This window comes from Miniopterus natalensis, chromosome 5, assembly GCF_054644295.1.
Source record: "Miniopterus natalensis isolate mMinNat1 chromosome 5, mMinNat1.hap1, whole genome shotgun sequence".
Classification (NCBI taxonomy): domain Eukaryota; kingdom Metazoa; phylum Chordata; class Mammalia; order Chiroptera; family Miniopteridae; genus Miniopterus; species Miniopterus natalensis.
The window spans coordinates 37,106,551-37,125,674 of NC_142085.1; the positions used below are offsets into that span (position 1 = coordinate 37,106,551).

The 19,124-nt window shown below is 37.4% G+C and overlaps 1 protein-coding gene across 1 annotated transcript in view; it reads left to right on the forward strand.

Moving 5' to 3' along the window:
* Positions 1–19,124, forward strand: part of MEI4 (meiotic double-stranded break formation protein 4) — a 101,437-nt gene that overhangs the window by 15,605 nt on the left and 66,708 nt on the right. The window contains exon 2 of the mRNA XM_016207287.2: positions 10,749–11,284. Within this exon, the coding sequence (XP_016062773.2) occupies positions 10,749–11,284 (536 nt within the window). The remainder of the gene's footprint in view (positions 1–10,748; positions 11,285–19,124) is intronic.

Here is a 19,124-nt window from a genome sequence, read left to right on the forward strand (position 1 = left end):
CTTGGGGATTAGGATTTCAGCACAGGAATTTTGGAGGAACACAAACACTCAGACTATAGCAGTTGGCAAAAGGAGAAGAGAAAAAATTATCATTAGGCGAAAATCCTAAGATAGTATCACATAAACTAAGTGAAGAGAATATTTTGAGAATGAGGAAATGCATGAGATGAAAGGTCAAGCAAGATAGAAATTGGTGACTGTCTATTAAATCAGGTGACCAGGAGTTCATTCATTGGAAACTTTGCTGAGAGAAGCAGAATATATATGGACGACCCATACACATGTAATAGGCAGTAAGTTTCATGACCATCAATGGAAAGGTCACTATCAATAGAAAGGTGTTGTTTGGAAACATTTAAGGGAAGAGATATCCTGTGAGTAGCTTTGAACAAAGCACTGAACTTCAGTAAGCAGGAATATGCTCAACCCATGAAGAGAAGCAGATCCTGAGGTTTGAGTGTGGTGTGTTATCCCAGAAGATAGGATTGTCCTTATGAAGTTTGGACTTTATTTTCCAATAATGAGGAGACATTAAAAGGTTATGGACTAAGATTGGTGTTAACCCAGCAACAGTGTATTGAGAAGAGAGGGGAAGACACTGAAGGCAGGAAAGCCCGGTAGGAGAAGATGGTAGGTAGTGTTCCAAGCAAGAAATGAAAAGAACATGGACTAGGATCCTGGCAAAGGGAATGAAAAGGTTCCAAAGGTACATTTTGAAACAAACAAAAATAACTCAGCTTACTGAATAACTGACTAGCTTTAGGGAGAGAAGAAAAAGAGAGTGCTCAAAGGGAATTCAAAATATTGAAAATTGGCAGTTTGAAAAAAGAACATTTTATTTATAAGTGATAACAGTGATGCTTGTATATGCTGTGTATTGATTTTGTTGATTATGAGGTCAGAAATATTTTGCATTTTGGGAGGGAAAGGGAAAATATATTTAAGGAACAAACTTTTTATAATTTTGTTGAGTACCTGAAAAATCCATTGCCTGACTCCTCTTGGAGTGATATCTCCATATGAAAAGGAGTGGTGATTTCTGAGCCCAGCAGGGTTAGTGAGGATCCTGGAGTGCCTTCACCTGAGTCAACAGAATTTATGAGGACTCTGGCACCTTGGGGAGATAATAGGTAAACACATCAAGTATCTGCAAGGCACTAAGAAAATGATGGGTGTGTTTTATGGCTCATATTATACTACTTGGGGGACACATTATTTTTAGTCACCAGGACTGAAGATTAAAGGGGATTTATGAATGATTTGTGTATCCTAGGACTATGAGATTATTTTCTTGCAGAAGCCTAAGTTGTTTGAAAATACATGTTTAGCAGTTACCTGGGGACAGAATGAACTGTTACTAATTCCAAAATTAATAAGAAAAGGCGTTGGAAGTTGGTAATGCCCACTATGGGCATAAATAAAATCATATTTTAAATGATACTAGAAAAATAACTTTGCCTGGGTTTTGTGGGGTTTTTTCTGTTTCATAGAAAGCAGTTTCCTTAGTATCTATGATTATCAGTAAGTTTTGGGGGGGAAATTTGATTCTAGTTTTGCACAGTACTTTTTTTGATAGCTTTTAAGCAAAGCCTAGATTCCATGGACTGGTTTTGATATGTCAGATTTAAATAAATAATAAATAAATAAAATAGATAAAATTTTGAAACCAGAACTCATAGCCAGGAGCTATTATATAAGACAGGCTTTAAAGAATGTTCTCATCAGAGGAAGTCCTTATCCCTAGAAATGCAGCTTATCGTGGGACATCCCTGTAGTAGTATTCTGATTTAGATCTCTGTTTTTATCTCTATCAGTTAGACAAATATGTGCCTGGCGCCATATTAGGCAATTCAATGGCCACATACAGGTCAAGAGTGCAATTGTAGATTTACAAGTTGCTGGGTACCTAATAAGATGGATATAATTTAGAAAGTGGAATGGAAGAGTGAAAAAATTAGAAGGTGAATTAAAGTTAAAGACTTCTTGTTCCCATTCTTGTCAGGTATGATATCATAAACATATAGTTTAGGCAGAGGAATACAGGTAACTGAAAGTTAGTTAAAACACAGACACGTATTTTTCAATACAATACAAGGATCCTCTAAAATAGCCCATATAATCAGCAAGCACTTAAAGTATGATATCTGGTCAGTACTGTGCTTGACTTACAAGGTTGGAAGAGAAGAAAAAGTTTACTTACTGCTCATTATGACTTTATAGTCTGGATAGAGAGGCAAGATTTCCTGAGACAGACACATGTAAAGATGCTCCATATGATCTGTATAGTTTTGGTTTTGGTTCTATTTATTCATGGTCATGCATTGATTAATCGATTTATCAACAAAAACAGTGATTTCTGGAGGTCAGGTGGTAGAAGATAGAAGAAATAGAATTTATATTCCAGTGGAGGAGACAGGTAATAACATGTAAACCAATAAGCAAGAACAATTCTGAGTGTTAAAAGCTGTGAAGAAAATAAGAGATTGAATGATGGAGTGCCTGGGAGTGGGGCAAGGCTGCTAATTTAAATAAGGTGGTCAGTGAGACCTCACTGAGAAGGAGACGTTTGAGCTGACTCCTGAAGGAGCAGGGTCATCCAAGTGGCCCTCAGGCAGGAACTAGCTGGCAAGTTCAGTGAGCAGAAACAGGCAGTGGCTACACAGCAAAGTAACTGAGGAAAGGAGGGCAGGATTGAGGCCAGAGAGAGGACAAGGGTGCAGATTATGTAGGGTTGTTCCAGTGGGAATCCTTTGGTGAGCATTAAGCAAGAGATTTAAACTTCTTGCTCTGGTTGCTGTGTGGAGAATGTAAGTGAGAGTAGTAGCAGGACTGCTGGGTACATGTCCGAGGCTATGGTCCGTAATGGAAGTTTACTGGCTTAGGACAAGGCAGGAAGGACACAGCTAGAATATATAAAGCTGTAGTTCTACAAAATAGAAAATAAACTGGGAAAGGTGAACCCTGAAAAGGGAGTGGAAATCCAGATGAACTTGGAAATATTAAACATGAATTAAACATGAACCCTTAGAGAGGAAACAAAGACATTTCTGGGAGGTTTGTAGGTGGGAGTGGAGATGGCATGAATGGAACACGGGTCACTTCTCTGCTACCAAAAGAAAGCAGAACAGACAAATTAATCTAAGATAGTGGTTCTCACACTAGAATCACCTGGGAAGCTTTAAAAAATATTGACACTTGAGTCCCCCTCTGAAATTTTGGTGTATTTAGCATGGGCTGCGGTCTGGTACTGGAGTTTTAAAAAGTTCCCAAGGTCACTGTAATGTGCAAGTAAGGTTGAAAACCACCAGTGTAAGATCTTTCTGTATAAATTCTTATAAGCTAGGAGATCTCAAGCCAGCAAGAAACAAGTAAAGCAGGCATAGTGCTTGAGTTTGGGAGTAGAGAAAAGCATTGCTTTTGAGCCTTGCTCAATTATGAGACTCCCCTGAGATGTTTATTTAGAATACAAGTTCCTGGAGCCCTCCCCTGAAAATAGTGATTACCTGTGCCTAGGAATACATAATTTTAGTATATTCCACTTATGGTGATGTGTGGGTAGGGAAACACTGCACTGGATAAAATACTTCAGTGCTTCTGGTTTTTGATAGAGTCAAGTGGACACATTGGTAGGAGTGAATGTCAACCTCAGTTGTCTAAGGGGAGGCTTAGGGGACCAAGCCAGCTTGGAGCAACATCTCAGCAGTATAGATGTGAGCAGTTGGGATCCTGTGGTTAAGAGCTGAAATCAGCCCTGGCTGATTTGACTCAGTGGTTCAAGCGTCAGCCCACGGACTGAAAGGGTCCTGGGTTTGATTCTGGCCAAGGGCATGTACCTTGGTTTCGGACTCAATCCCCAGCCCCAGTCTGGGCATGTGCAGGAGGCAACTAATAGATGTGTCTCTCTCACATCGTTGTTTTTCTCTCTCCTTCCCGTCCACTCTTTCTGAAAAGCAATGGAAAAAATATCCTTGGTTGAGGATTAAAAAAACAAACAAACTGAAATCAAAGCAGTGGCTCCAGTGGATGGTGGAAAACAAACTCGGGCAAATTCTTTTGGAAAGAGGCTTGGTCAGGGAGAGGCTGGAGATCTGTGGGATCTCAGCAGGAAAGGTAATTGGGGCTAGATTGTAGAGAGCTGTGTGGTTTGGCATTCACAGAATTGGGAGGACAATGAATGTCGTGTCTTGCTGCCACCACATGTAATTACCGGTTCCACATGGTGTTCATAACACCCACACACTGATGAATGGGAGTTATGCAGGTGGATTCATTGGTTCACTTGGCAGAGCGTTGTATTTTCGAGGGTTTGATGTTCTGTAGGGCTGTGATATTGGCATCACAAAAGAGTCCACCATCTCCCTACCTGATACGGTTTGTGAGGAAATGAAATTAGGACATTGATTTTAACCTATACTGCACATCTTTGCTCCCTAAGTGACTGAATCCAAAGGGCAACTGCTGCTGCTTATCAGCCCCTAATTTTGTTGTAATAACTCTTCCTTTAGAGAAATTCTTTTGTTCATACAATCAGCCACTTTTAATTCAGTAGCTATTAGCTACAAGTGATGTGGAGAATACAAAGAGAGAGAAGGTCTAAGCCCTGCCCATAGGATCACACAGTCTGTTGTGATCATAAGTCACTAACTTACAGCCACTGAGACTCTGTGGTCCAGAGAAAAGTACTGATGTTCAGAGGAGAAAGAGAGTGATTATTTTGCTTTAGAGAACAGGACTTTTGAAAGTTTTTGGGAGGAAGTTGCTGACCTTAAAGGATGGGTAGGATTTAGAAAGCTATGGATACTAGGATATTTCGGGCAGGAGGGAACAGTGTAAAGTACAGACATAGGAATCTACTGGCAAATGGTTTAACTTGACTGTGGCATATAGAGCATGAAGTAGTGTTCTGGAAAATAAGATGAAAACTAGGTTGGAGCTTATTAAGAAGAGGTGTGACAGCCAGTGGAAAACACACTTTATTCTATAGGCAGCAAGGGACCTTTGGAGATTTTCCAGCAGGAAAATAGAAGGGAAACTAACATTTATTGGGAGTGTGCTAGGCATGTGCCAAGCAGTATGCTTTCTGAAAGTGATTTCTCTAGGTGACCTGAGGGATAGGTTATTTAGGCAGAGTAATTGGGTAGTCGTGTTTAGAATTGTTTGGAAGAGGAAGGAGACTGGAGAAGAGAACATCACTGTCATAGCCCAGGTCTTACATGTAATTATTTTGGCATGGAAAAAAGAGGTGATATAAAAGAGGTTTTTAATTATTGAGTAAATATTTATTGAGCTCTTACTTGATATCCCGCAGGCTCTGGGATATGACAGTAAGCCAGGCAGTCCAAGACTGCCATGAAGTACTCAGTCTTTTGGTTATACCAGCAGAAAACATTCAGGTGGTGAAAAGTGTGATTCAGAGAATTAAAACAGGAAGATGTGACAAAGATTATCCTGGTGGCTTCTTTAGATTGGGTTGTTAGGGAAGTCCTCTCTAGAAGGAGTGACATTTAAAATAACACTTGAATGATGAGGAACCAGCCCTGAGAAAATTGAGGTGGGGTGTGGAGAGCATCCCAGGCAGAGGGAACATTTAATGCAAAGGCCCCCAAAATGGGAACAAATTTAGTAGATCCAAGGAACAGAAGAGTGAGGCAGGATTAATATTATTTGTCAGCGGAATGTATCAAAGTTGACTCTTAGTTTCGAGTGTTCAAGAAGAAGAGTAGTAGTACTATTATTTGGAAATTGGACCAAGTTTAAGTGAAGGATGTGATGTCTTTTGGGAATATGAGGTTTAAAGTGCTGAGATAAGTCACATTGAGATACCTGGAGACTTAACTTGGGAGAGGAGGTAGGATTGGAGATAGAGATTTGAGAGTCATCTGCTTAAAGGAATTCTTTTAGGCTATAGGAAAGGTGGTGACACGCAGGACGCTGGAACAGGAAAAGAAAGCCAAAGGCACGACGATGAGGAAGGTTTAAATTGGTGAACAAGAGGATGGCTTGGGGGAGAGATGGTAGTAACTAGAAAAGTTTAGAATTTGAGCACCTGAAGGCAGGAGGAATTGTACTGTCAAGTAGTCCTGAACCAAGCTGACAAGTACAAAAGCAAATACAGTTTTGTTTTGTGAACCTCATGCAGTGAAGACAATTCAACTAAGACATCATTCCATTAGCTTATAGTTTCATTCTTTTGACACTGCTGTCTCTTTTGGTGTATTCAAAAGTTAGAATTGTGATGCAAGAGTGGGATTAAACAAAACTTCAACCTTTTTGGTCAGCATTTCTCAAATATGCTTTGCAATATGCTGAAATATATCCTTTCAGATGCAGAAGACAAACAATTGCTTTAAAGTGAAATACTCTTTAGATTATTTTGTAGTACTTTAAAATTGCATTTCCTGGTTGACCACCAGGTGGCATAAACATTACTTTTAAATTGTTCTATGTATCAGCACATGTGAGTGATTATAATTAATGCTAAGAAATCATAGTTGGTGGTGACAAATTATATATGCCTGTGATGACCTTTCAGTAAACTGAAGAGATGCTATTTGATTTCACTTTTTGTTAATATATATATGCAACAAGTATTTAGACCACCAACCATGTAGACATCAGGCAACAGAGATACCCAGTGTAGTAACTCTGTGTCTGCCATTAAGAATCTCTTCATTCCAGTGGGGAGTAATTCAAAACAGTTCAATGGATGCAGTTGTAGAAGTATGGGTAAGGTACAAGATAACCCAGACAGGGTGTGATTTCTTCTGCTCTGGGAAGCCTTTTGCTCGAGGCTTCACAGGATATGAAGTAGGGTTTGAAGAATCAGTCCAAATGCATTGTGCAAATGTATTGTTGTGTGAGTTAGCATGATGTGTTTTCGTAAATGGTGATACTATTATTCAGTGAGATGACCACACAGATGACAAGAGACAGGACCTCTGCCATTCAAGAGCTCATAAGAGAGTGGACAACATACAGAAATCGATCAATACTGTAATGGAAATGCTCAGAAGTTTGTATGGAAACACACAGGCTTTTTTTTTTCTCCCCTGTGGTTAGAACATGATTGGACTTGGAACTGAAGAACTGGTTTCACTTGCTCACTGTATGGCTTTTCCCAGGCCTCTTAATCAAGTCGAGCCTGCATTTCATTATCTTCCAGGGTTGTTGGGAACAACAATTGAACTATGTGGTGAAACTCTTGTAAAGTGAAATATGAACATTAGATTCTTCAATTCGATAGAATGACTTCAGTATTGTAAGCTATTGTATAAAATCTCAGCATGGCTCTCTCTTGTGGAGTTTATGCATTCCTTTAGGGAACTGAGAGGGGATTCCTCTTTCTGTGGTTTTCCACAGTTGCATCTCCAACATAATGCCTTCGTCACTCTTTCCTGAGGGTTCAGAAACAGGGCAGCCAGGAGGAATGGCGGTATTCCTATTCCCAGAGCACATGAATGAGTAAAACTACTCCCTTTAAACATGTACCCACCTGAAGATGAGATGGTGTGGCCGTGACTTGCGAAAAGGCACACCAGTGAGGAGGAAAAGCAGAAATAAGAAAGCAGCTCTTGCTTCCTAATTTAATAGTTGGTAGAATTTATTTTATGACTCTTCCTTAAAATCATCATCCATGAAATTCAGCTTACCTTGATAGAAAATTGAGTAGGTTAATGAAATATTTAAACTGTGTTCACTTTCTTAATAGAGCATCATTTTGAATTCTGTAAAAGAAAAATATAATCTACTTGAATAATTATCATAGTAACCCCCCCCACTATACTTTTGTGAAGAGTGAGATGGATGTGGAGAGAAGCCATTTCAAATGTTTAATCCTTGCTCATAAGAAAAAGAAACCATCCGTTGGCTTAAAGTGAGCAGGCTGTATGTTTTAGTATAGAAAGCACCACATGCAGTTAAACGCTTTGCTGATAGGTCACTATTCTGGACACCACCACATTTTTTAACTTACTGCATTATCTCCCTAACATGAAGTACAGATAGTATAGTGATGATTAGCAAGCACACATTTGCACATCTGCAGTGATTATAGTAGGCACTTGTTAAGTGAATGAACTTTAAATTAAAGCTCAATTCTCTTGATTCAGTCTTATGAGCTTCTAATATTACTGAAAGACAAAAAAAGCAACAAATTAGAAAGACTTCCAAATATATGGTAGTGAGGGGTAGAAGATGTCACTTTCAGCATTATTCTTATGCCCTGTTCAATTAGTGTTCTCCTGTCTCCAGCTTTATTACAGGGTGAGGCAAAAGGGGGTATACAGTTGTGAGTTCCCAAAACAAGAGTTTATTCTTGTATTATTAAGTAATAATTATTGCATTATTTTTCATACAAAAAACTGTAAACATTTGCCCCGCCCTGTATATAACTTGTTAGGTGGGATAGCCTTTAACTTCCTGTATAACAGGGGCTTTAATTTTATTTTCTATTCCTATACATTCTCATCATCTTCCCTTCAGCCTCAGATGAAGAAAAATACTTCCACTAAGCACACCCCATCCACTGGGGTCCTTGACTCAGTCTCTCCTGCCTTCTCTCTGGCAATGCCTTACCTGGCATTTTTATATTTTCTTGTTTCTCCATCAGTTGCTTCTCTATTGTTTTTTTTCATCTTAGTCTGTAACTGCTCATGTTTCTCCTAACTTATCATGCCACATTTGCCTTCAGTTACTCTCCACGTTATACTCTCCTGATCCAAGTCCTCAGAAGTGTTATCAGTCTTCCCTTACTTTCTGCCCATTCACTCTTCAGTCCATTGCACTCTGATCTCTGTCCACCACCCTAACTGAGCAAAGCTGCTATGGATACGATCACTGGTGATTTTCTAATTGGTAATTCCAACATATTTTCTTCAGCTCTTTATTTTGTTGGACTTCTCTACTGCATGCAGGTCTCCTGGGAACTGCTTCCTTGACTTTCAATCTCTTTAATTGTTCTTTCTGTCTCCTTGATGATTGTTTTTTCTTTACTGGCCCTCAAATATTGATACTCAGCATGCGTCTTGATCCCCTGTTCTAGTCACTGCTCATCCTCTCTGCAAGTGCTCATAATCATTTTTATTATTTCAGACATTACCTACACATTGTTAGTCTAGAACTCTTCCCCACCCTTAAGCTCATGTAGCCAATTCCCAGGTAAATATCTTTGCCTAGATTTTTTCCAGTTTCTTCACAGTTTCTGTGACCAAACCTGAACTTCTCATAGTTTCTCCTAAGCTAGTTATTTTGTCTGTATTTTTACCATTTTAGTTGGTAGCATCTTATCCACCCAGTCATCTAAGTTAGAACCATGGGATGCATTTATTCCTGTTTTTGCTTCATTGCCTACATCTACTCAGTCAGCCGGCTTCCAGATTATATTTTGATGTTTTATACTTATTTTCTTGGTCTTCCTTTCCCTTCCACTCTGACTGCTTGATTCATTTCTCTTATCACCTGATACTAGGACTAACGGAGGTGCCTTCTAACTGGTTTGTCAGTGTCTTACTGTGTCCCCCTCCAGTCTGCTCTTCATATAGCCAGCAGAGTAATCTGTGAAATGAAAGTAAGACCATTTCACTTCCCTGCATTGCACTGTTTAGTGTCTCTTTCCCGCTTCTATTGTTGACAGCAATATTGCTCAAATTAGATTTCAGAGGTATATGCCTGTGCTTTACAGTGTTCAATGAGAATTTTTCAATTTTGTGTGTGTATTTTACTGATAATCATTTTACAAATAACAACAACCTTATTTGTGTTTCTGATGGCATCTCTGTCAAACAAGACTACAGTGACTAGGTTAAGCCTTAACTGCAGTATTTCTCTGGCAATGTCAGAAGATTCTAGTAGTTATAGAAATAGTTTCAAGGATCTATAGATAGATTGATTGATGGTTATCTATAAGTACACATACACATATAAATTGTTTATTTTGTATATAAGTACATGTGTGGGTGTGTATATATTTTTTCCAAGGTGATCTTACATTATTCAGGTTTGAATTGCACTCACTCTACACTGTACCTATAAATTGTAGGGTCCTTAATACGTCTTTTAAGATCTTTTATGACCTGGCCTCCACATATTTCTCCATCTTAATCTCTTGCCATATATATATTTATTTATTTATTTTTTAATTTTACTTTATTTTTTTCCCAAAGGAATGTCAAATTACTATGTGTCATAATATACACAATGCTTTTCTTTTTCTACTAAAGTCTGTGCTTTTGTGCTTACCCTTTTGGTATATGGAATTCTCTGTCTTCCTCCATTCCCCTAACTTTTAACTTTGAATTCCTACTTATGTTGTATAAGTTAGTTCCACCACCACCTCTTCCAGAATGCACTAAGCTAATCAGGGTCTACCTATGTGCATACTGCCCTGAGCAAATCTCTCTATACACACCTTATTGCTTTGTTGGAATCTGTACCAGATGGAGACCTCCTTCAGGTTTTGTGGTTTCTCCTCTGTATCTTTCAAGCGTGACACATAGTTGAATGATAGATAATGATATGGGTGAATCACCTTTGCTTCCTACCAGTAAGGATAAATACCTTTTCTACAGTCAGCCTAAACAATTTCTTTTAGTTTTTCATCTATTCAGTGTTGACACTACTACTTTAAAATGTTTAATACATATCTGTATGCTTCAGTTAGCATTTTAAGTTAGAAAAGTCAGTGTCTAGTTTCTATATGAAAATATTTTAGCTACAGAAAGATTATACACTTGTATTTCTTTCTATTTCAGGAGATTTACCTTCCCAGTTGCAGGCTCAGGGACCTGGGAGTTCTGAAAATACATTAACTGTGCTGGAAGATTCTGGGTGTGATTTATCAAATGAGCAGAGAACTGAACCTTCAGAGATGTCACAGGATTTTGTGGAGAGCTGCACCCCCACACCCTTTTTATCACTGCCCATTTCAAAGAAACACTGTGTGACTCCGGAAAATCCTTTGTCTTCTCACATGCAATTCTTGCAACATCTACTTGAACTGAAGAACTGGACAGAATCAGGGAGTCTCAAAGCAGACTTAAGCCACTTTGAAAACAGCTCTTCCACAGTATCTGATTCTGTTCTTCAGTTGCTAGAAGGCCTGATCACTTTTTACCGTGAACCCAAATTTCCTTTTTCAAGCTTTTGGATAGAAGCTGTTGATACTTTAGCTAGACTGATCAGTGATTGCAACTTATCTAATCATATTCTTAAAAAGTGTTCCAAGAAGTTGGAAGAATTGGAGAGAACCCTACTACAGATTATTTTAAGGAACAACCGTATAAATCGGGTAAGTAATAAATCTCTTATATTTATGAAATAATATGTCTGTAATTTTGGTGAACATTCCCACTGGATGATGCCTATTGCTGTCTCTTAGCCTTGTGGCTCAGTTTTTAGTTGGATCTTTTGCAGCTATTACCTGTCGTCATGTCCCCACCTTTGCCTCAGATCACTACAGCAGTACTCTCTACATAGGTGCGTATGCGGAAAACTTGTGCCTTTTTATTTTGAAATACCTTCTCTGTTCTTTATCACCGTCCTTGAATTCTTCTCTTTTGTTTTGCTCTGCCTATATTTACTTCCTATTTCTAAAAAAGTCTTAATTTTTTTTTTTTAAACCAGTAACATTGATAGTTTCCCAATCTATAACTTCTGTGAGTGTTAAATTCCTCATGATGGATTCCTTGTATTGGATTGATTTTTTCTTTTTTTCTTTTTCTGACATTGACTAGCAGATGCCTGGAAGTCAAAAAATATTCTCCTGTAAATGACATAATACCCTATGGACCCTCTGCAGATGTGGGTTAATTGAATAAATTGGCTAAAGAACACATAATATATGGCTTTATTATAGTTATTTTTCTTATTTATTTAATATTGCTTAGAAAGGTTGACTCAGGGATTCTTTTTTCACAAGTGACATTAAGGTGACCTGAAGTTGTTTTGTTGTCTGGCTCTTGAGACATAAAGAAGAGTCTTTTTTGTATTGCTTTCTATTTTCTTCACTATCTGATCCTTTGTTTGGGATACTCCAGATAGATGCCTTACATTTTAACCCTTTTTAATTGACTACTGAAAATATCACAGAGGAAACTAAAAGGTCTAACTTATTAATGGTATTTCACTATAGGAAAAATGTTGTTGGACTTTGTTTCTCTTGCTGTATAATTGTCAAGTGCTTGTCCTCAGCCTTTATCTAATGCTCCCATATTTTGTACAGTGTGGGCTTTACCTGAAATTTCAAATCTCTGACAAAATTTGAATAATTTGTTGCACATACATTTGTTCCTTCTCTCTTAAGGTATGATTTGATCAGAATTATAGAAAACTTCATGATTAACCTTTTGGAATTTGGAAAGACATTTAATTTTCTGTCTGGCAAACTATTTTTTGCATATACTGTATTTGCTTTCTTCTTTTAAAACTACTTTAGACAGGTTTTGTGTGACTTGGAGCCTTTCAGATGCGCACATTTATATCCCTTATCAGTTACCAGATGATGCAAATACGTTTTCAGTGTAATCTTTTTCTTACTTAAGGATTAGACTGCACAAGAGTAGCATTGGGAATTATATGGAAGTAAAGGAGTGTAGAAGCAGCTTCTGATGGTACAGACTGGTCTCAAGCCCATTTCCAGGATACTTGTCATGGTGCAAGCCATTGCTGAATAGTTGGTCAGCAGTGGAATAATAAGGAAATGGATGGCTTTGGTGTTTTCTTGCAGATGTGATTTTTGCATTTAGAGAAAGAATTATAAAATAGGGTACCGGACTTACAATTAGGACGATGATTCATAAGTAAGTTTTAATGACATTCTCTTGGGATTTTTTTCCTCCCCAGCAAAAGTATCTTAGACTAAGTCACTCAAACTTTTGTCATTGTTGTCACCATCACCATCATTATGATCATCACCATCATATTCCAGATATGTTCATAAAGCTTCTTTATTAGAAAAATTGAATAATTATTGCTCTTTATAAATGCTTTTCTGTCTTTTTTAGCTTTTCTTGAGTAATAAGCAAAGTCTCAAGAAAGAATATATTCTGACATGAAATATAGGATAGCTTCTATTATTACATTTTATTGATACTACTCTGGATTGATTAAAACAAAATAGCCTAGTTTAGAAAAAAATACACTTCTTTGGAAAAACTTGTTTGCATAGATTAGAAGTGTTTAATTAGATTATACTGCTTAAAAACTTGAGCCCTGCTGTTAATTTCATTAAAGTGAATTTACCTTGTGCAATGTGATAGGAAAATTTGTGGTGTGAATACTTTAATATTCTGACAGATGGATTTCACATATTTATATTTCCTAAATAACCATGTTTTAAATAAAAATCTTCAACCACATGTTCTAAATACATTTAGTCATAAAATTATTCTGACCTCATTTAGAAATGATCTGTAAGAACTTGGTGTCTTTCAAAATCTTGAGGTCATCATTGTGAATATCAGTTATGTCAGGGCTGTATGTATTCAAGAGATAGGAAGATTGAAATGAGATATCCTGAAACTTGTTTTAAATAATTCTCTGATATTAGGTTGGTTGAAATTATTGGTAAGTTTAGGGAAAAATATGTGATTTGTGAATTTTCAGATTTGGATAAATACTATTTGTTTCATGCTATTTTAGAAACTTTAATACCAATTTTCTTTAGGAATTGTTATCTGAGACCTATGTCTGTACAGAAGTTCCCCCTTATTCACAGTTTCACTTTCCATTATTTCAGTTATCTGCGGTCAACCATGAGCCAAAAACATTAAATGGAAAATTCTAGAAATAAACTGCTCATAGTTTTAGACGTTCTGAGTAGTGTGATGAAATCTTGCTTCATCCAAGACTTGAATCATTACTTTGTCTAGCTTATCCATGCTGCACATGGTACCCGACTGTTAGTCACTTGGTAGGCATCTGGGTTATCAGATCAACTGTCCCAGTATTGCAGTGTTTGTGTTCAAGTAATCCTTATAGTAGCCTAACGCAACCTCAGCACGCCTAATCACTCTCCTCACTTCAGTTCATCGTGTAGGCATTGTACAGTCTCACACCATCTCAAGAAGAAGGGTGAGCACAGTACAGTATGAGAGAGAGGGAAACCACATTCACATAACTTTTATTACAGTATATTGTTATAACTGTTCTATTTTATTATTAGTTATTATTGTTAACCTTTTACTGTGCTTAATTTATAAACCAAACTTTATCATGTATGTATAGGAAAAAATAGTATATAGAGAGTTCAGTACCATTTTTGGTTTCAGGCATTCAGTGAGGGACTTAGAACAAATTCCCTGTGGAAAACGGGGGACTACTGTATTATATTTTTAGGATAACCATTAGGTGGGACTAAAAGGTATAATGTACAGTTACATAGTTGAGAGATATAGAAGATAGGTGTCTTGAAATCAGATGGCTTACAGGAGTCTACGCTAAGCCTACTATAGGGGACCTGGGACACAGTCTTGACTTGGTTGAGCTGTCTTCTACCTGTAGGCTCCAGTATAGTACCTTCCTCACCTGCCTGCATACTTGCCTTGGGTCAGGAATGTTTACCTTCTAGATATTGAATGCCCATTGTTTGACCAACTGCCTGACTTTTCCTGTAATTCCACACCCAAAAAACATGTTGAGTTCTATAATTAGAAGAAGCATGAGCTAATCCTAGCATTGTACTGCCACCTATTTCTTTACAGGCCAGGATACTGTAATAGAATTTTAAACCAGAATGCTTATGATTCTGTTTAAATTTTGCAATGGTATCTTTGTCTTAAATTTTAATTTGTTTTGAAGAGATGGGAATGATTATATTAAGTTAAATATTTAAAAATCTATAGTTATCATTCAGCTTCAAGTGTTTAGTATATATTGCTAAATGTTACAGACATATTAGTGAATTACTTAGAAAACATTCTCTTCAGATTTTTTATATTTTAAACTATAAAATAACTCTTGGACATATTGTGAAATTTAAAAAAAACAATTGACTTCCAAGTAGACATTAAATTAGAATCTTTTGTATGTAGGGTAAACAGGATAATGGTCCCCTCAAAGATGTGTACATACTAATCCCTGGAACTTGTGAGTATTTTATGTTACATGACTGGGGGGGGGGGGGGCGCGATTAAGTTTGCTAGTCAGCTGACCTTGGGATGAATAGATTATCCTGGATTACCCGAGTGGGCCCAGTACTCAAAAGAGTCCTTGTAAATGAAAGAGAGAAGCAGGAGAGTCAGTGTAAAAATGAGAATGACAACAGGAAATAGTACACTAGCTTATTTTATAGTGTTTTCACGTCCATTGTCCATTATCTTATCATATATTTATACAATAACTCTGTAAGATAGGCATGGTTGCCATTCTTATTTGTGTTTAGCAGATGAGGAAAATGAGGCTCAGAGATTTGCCCAAGGCCACAAAAGCTACTTAGCAGCTCTGTGAACACTAGCACCTAGCACTGAGTGTGGCTGTGCTTTCCCTCTTCATTCTCTCGCCTCACAATCGCAGGTTTGTAAAACTGACCTAGATCAGGGGACATATGCAGACATGCCTTATATAACCCCCTCTCCCTCACTGTGTGGTCTGGATGTTGTCTCTTCCTGACTAGATTCCTGCATGTGCCTATTAGATTCCTGACTCACCTGATCCTCCTCTAATCTATCCACCTCACTTTGTCAAAGTGATCTTTTAAAAATGCTGACAATCCCTCAGTGGCTCCTCTTGGATGTATAAGAAAGTACACACCCTTCACCAGTCAGTGAGGCTCTTCTCTACCTGGCACCTATCCAGCCTCTTTGGCATTATCTTGCTCCATTCCATCCGAAGCACTCTTCACTCCACTCAGACACACTTATTTGTAGTTTCCCAGGTACTTTCTGTTCTGTTCTGTTCCTCCCCTCTGTGCCTCAGTGCCTGTCAGTCCCTTGGCCTAGAATATCCTTCTTCCATCTGGCTAACTCTACCTACCCTTACAAATTGAGCTCTGGGGTTAGCTCCTCAAAGAAACCTTCCCTCCTACCCTGTTTCTGGCTTCCTTTCTTTGTGCTAATTAAACATCCCTCATATAAATTCATCATAGTACACAACACACTGTGCAGTAGCTACTGACTTGCCCCCCCCCCATTAAAATTAGAGCCTTTGTGGCCAGACACCGTGTCTTACTCAGTTTATATCCTCAGTTCTCAACACGGTGCCTAGTAGTGGGTTTGGGGCATCACCTTATAACCTAGTGAGGGTGGAGGTCGCCACTTGGCCTTTTTTTGTATGGGTGGAGTAGGCCACAGTTTTTTTCTTTCTGTGGTATTTGGCTGCATTAGGGAGGTAATTTTTTAAAAACTTTACATCTTGTTATATTGCCTTTTTAATGTCCTTTGGCTAGAGAGAGCAGGCTTTCATTTTTGTTTTCTGTTTTGTTTGTTTTTCTTTTCTATGCCTGTTGTCATTTCTGAGTTGTTGACTTTTTTCGTTCCAAATATGAGGCAAAAAGAAACCCAGGAAAGCTCATCACTTTGTCTTTCCTTTGGTCTTAAGGCCCATAACTGGCCTGCCTGTCAGTTTTCTTAGATTTTTGATGTAATGCCCAGGGTTTTTAGTTGTACTTAGTGAGAGGAACAGAGATGAGTAAGTCCACTTCCCAGAAGTGGAAACCAGTTAGTGTATTTTTCAGTCAAATAATATTCATACTTTTAATAACAAAGAGTTTAGCCTACCACCCAGTTCCTCAATCCTACCCCTAAAGAGATGCCCATTACCAGATCTTCATTTCTGTGTGCCACCACTTACACCTGTATTTTTAAATAAAAAGCTTATACTGCTATTTCTCAGCTTACTTTCTTTTTTTATCTGTTCAGTCTGTATCAAGGAAGATAAAAATTTATGTCGTATATAGCTGCCCTCCTCCACCTACTCTCCAGTCTTTATCATAATGTTTTGGTTAAATCAATATTACATATTTATACTATTATAAATGTGAAATTTTTAGCACTGAGACATGTAATATATAATTTCATTTCCTTTTTTACAACTTTTTTTTCCTAAAGATGATTGTTTAAAATTAATTTCTTTTTCATTTGCTTTGCTTTCTACATACCTGTAATTGATTCTTCTTTCAGACTCTTGGACAGGGTTGGAAACATCCTCTCAATGTGGCCAAACAAATTCATTCATCAGTTCTACCTTTTTTTTTAAGATACACCTTCTGGAACCCTCTGTTCTAATCTAGACCATGCCCCCTGGGCCTCCTGCTCAGCTTTATTTCAGGGACTTCTTTTCATCACCCTGGGAATTCCCTTTGCTGCTTTCTTATGCTAGCATCTCAGTCCCTGGATCTCATATATTTCTTTTCTTGGTTTACAACTTCATTGAGGTGATGAACATTCTTCATGAGCTTACTTAAAGTGGGTTCATCTGGTGTAAAATTTAAAAATGTTTGTTTGCTTTAAATATTTTATTCCAACTTTAAACTTTATTGATGGATTAGCATAGATTTCCAGGTTGGAAATAATTTTTCCATAGAATTTAAGACATTTTTTCTACTAACTTCTGGATTCCAGTGTTGCTAATGAGAATCCCAGTGTAATTCTGATTTAAATTCCATGAATGTGGTCTGTCCTCTTATACCCCCAGAGCATGTAGAATCTGACTTACTCCCATTGCTTTAACTACAGGAAGGTGTACCTTACTTTGGATCTTTCAAAATTCCTTTTCTTGAGTCATGATGACACTTTAAATCTAGGATTCATCCTTCAATTCTGAAAAATTTTTGATTAGCTTTTTTCATATATTCCTGCTTTCTGTCTTCTCTCTTCCCTTGTTGTAGACCACATTTTCTAAACTGCTTATATATTTTATTGTATTGTTCATTGTTTTTATTTTTGTTTTTTCCTGGCAAATTTCCTTAATGTTATCTTCTAGCCATTCCATTGAAATTTTTATTTCTGCTGAAATATTTTTAGTTTCTATGAGAAGTTCTTGTTCTCGTGATTGTTTCTTTTTACAGCGCCCCATTCTTATTTTATGTACAATAAGATATAAAATGTTTTTATTTTCTTTGTTCCTTTTCTTCTATTTTCTTCTGGTCTTGATTTCCCCTTCTCAGTTGATCACCGTTTTTCATATTTGAGGCTTTCCAGTACCTTGGGCTAATCTGGAAAAATGGATAAGATTTAAGACGGCCACCTGGCAGATATTTGTGGGAGGGTTCTGGGCAGGACTCAGGCTGCTTGGGCAGAGGCAGTGAAGCAGGAGTAAGCATGGAGAACCCTGGAATGGACACAAGTTTGGGGGATTGATTGGGAAGGACGAGCTTAGCAAGGAATGACTAATGTGATGAAGAAGGGCCAGGTAATGCAGATTCTTATATGTTTTGTTAATAATTGAGTTTCTTCTAACATGCTAAAGGTCTTTAGGCATACAGTTGTGTGTAGGAGTATATGTTTTTTTTACCTAGGAGAGTGCTCTTAGCTTTCATGTGATTCTGAAAGGGTACTGTGAGCCCCAAAAGTAAATAACATCTGAGAAATCATTGAGACTGATTGGCACACCCTTCCCAAATAAGTATTTTTTTTTCTTCCAAATTCTACCCACTTTTCAAAACATGGCTCAAATCTCATTTCACTAATAAATTCTCTCTTATCAATTTGATTCTGAAATAGCTTCCTCTTCTGAATTTCTATTGCGATTATTGTCAACATAATTCACTTTTCAGTTTGCCATATGTTATCTTATTTTCAGCTTATCTAGTATGGCTCAAATTTAAAAAAAAATATTTTATTTAGTTTTGCATATGTTTTTATCACAGAGATCAATAGCTTAGGTTAAAATCCCAAATCTTTTATGTACTAGTGATGACCTTAGGTAAGTTAACTAACTTCAAGTTCCACATGTATGAAATGGAAATAAGAAATATGACTGTTATCATATGACCCATGGGACTTTTGAGAATTTTCAATGAGTAAATGCAAATGAAGTGCTTATCATAATATTTGGTGTAAGGACCATATCTTGTTTTCCACTATTCCTGCTATATAATGCTGAGCTCGCATTAGGAACAAAATGTGGTACTTTTTGTATTAAAAATGAGACAATGAAAATAAATGACAAGTTATACTTCATATTCCCCCATA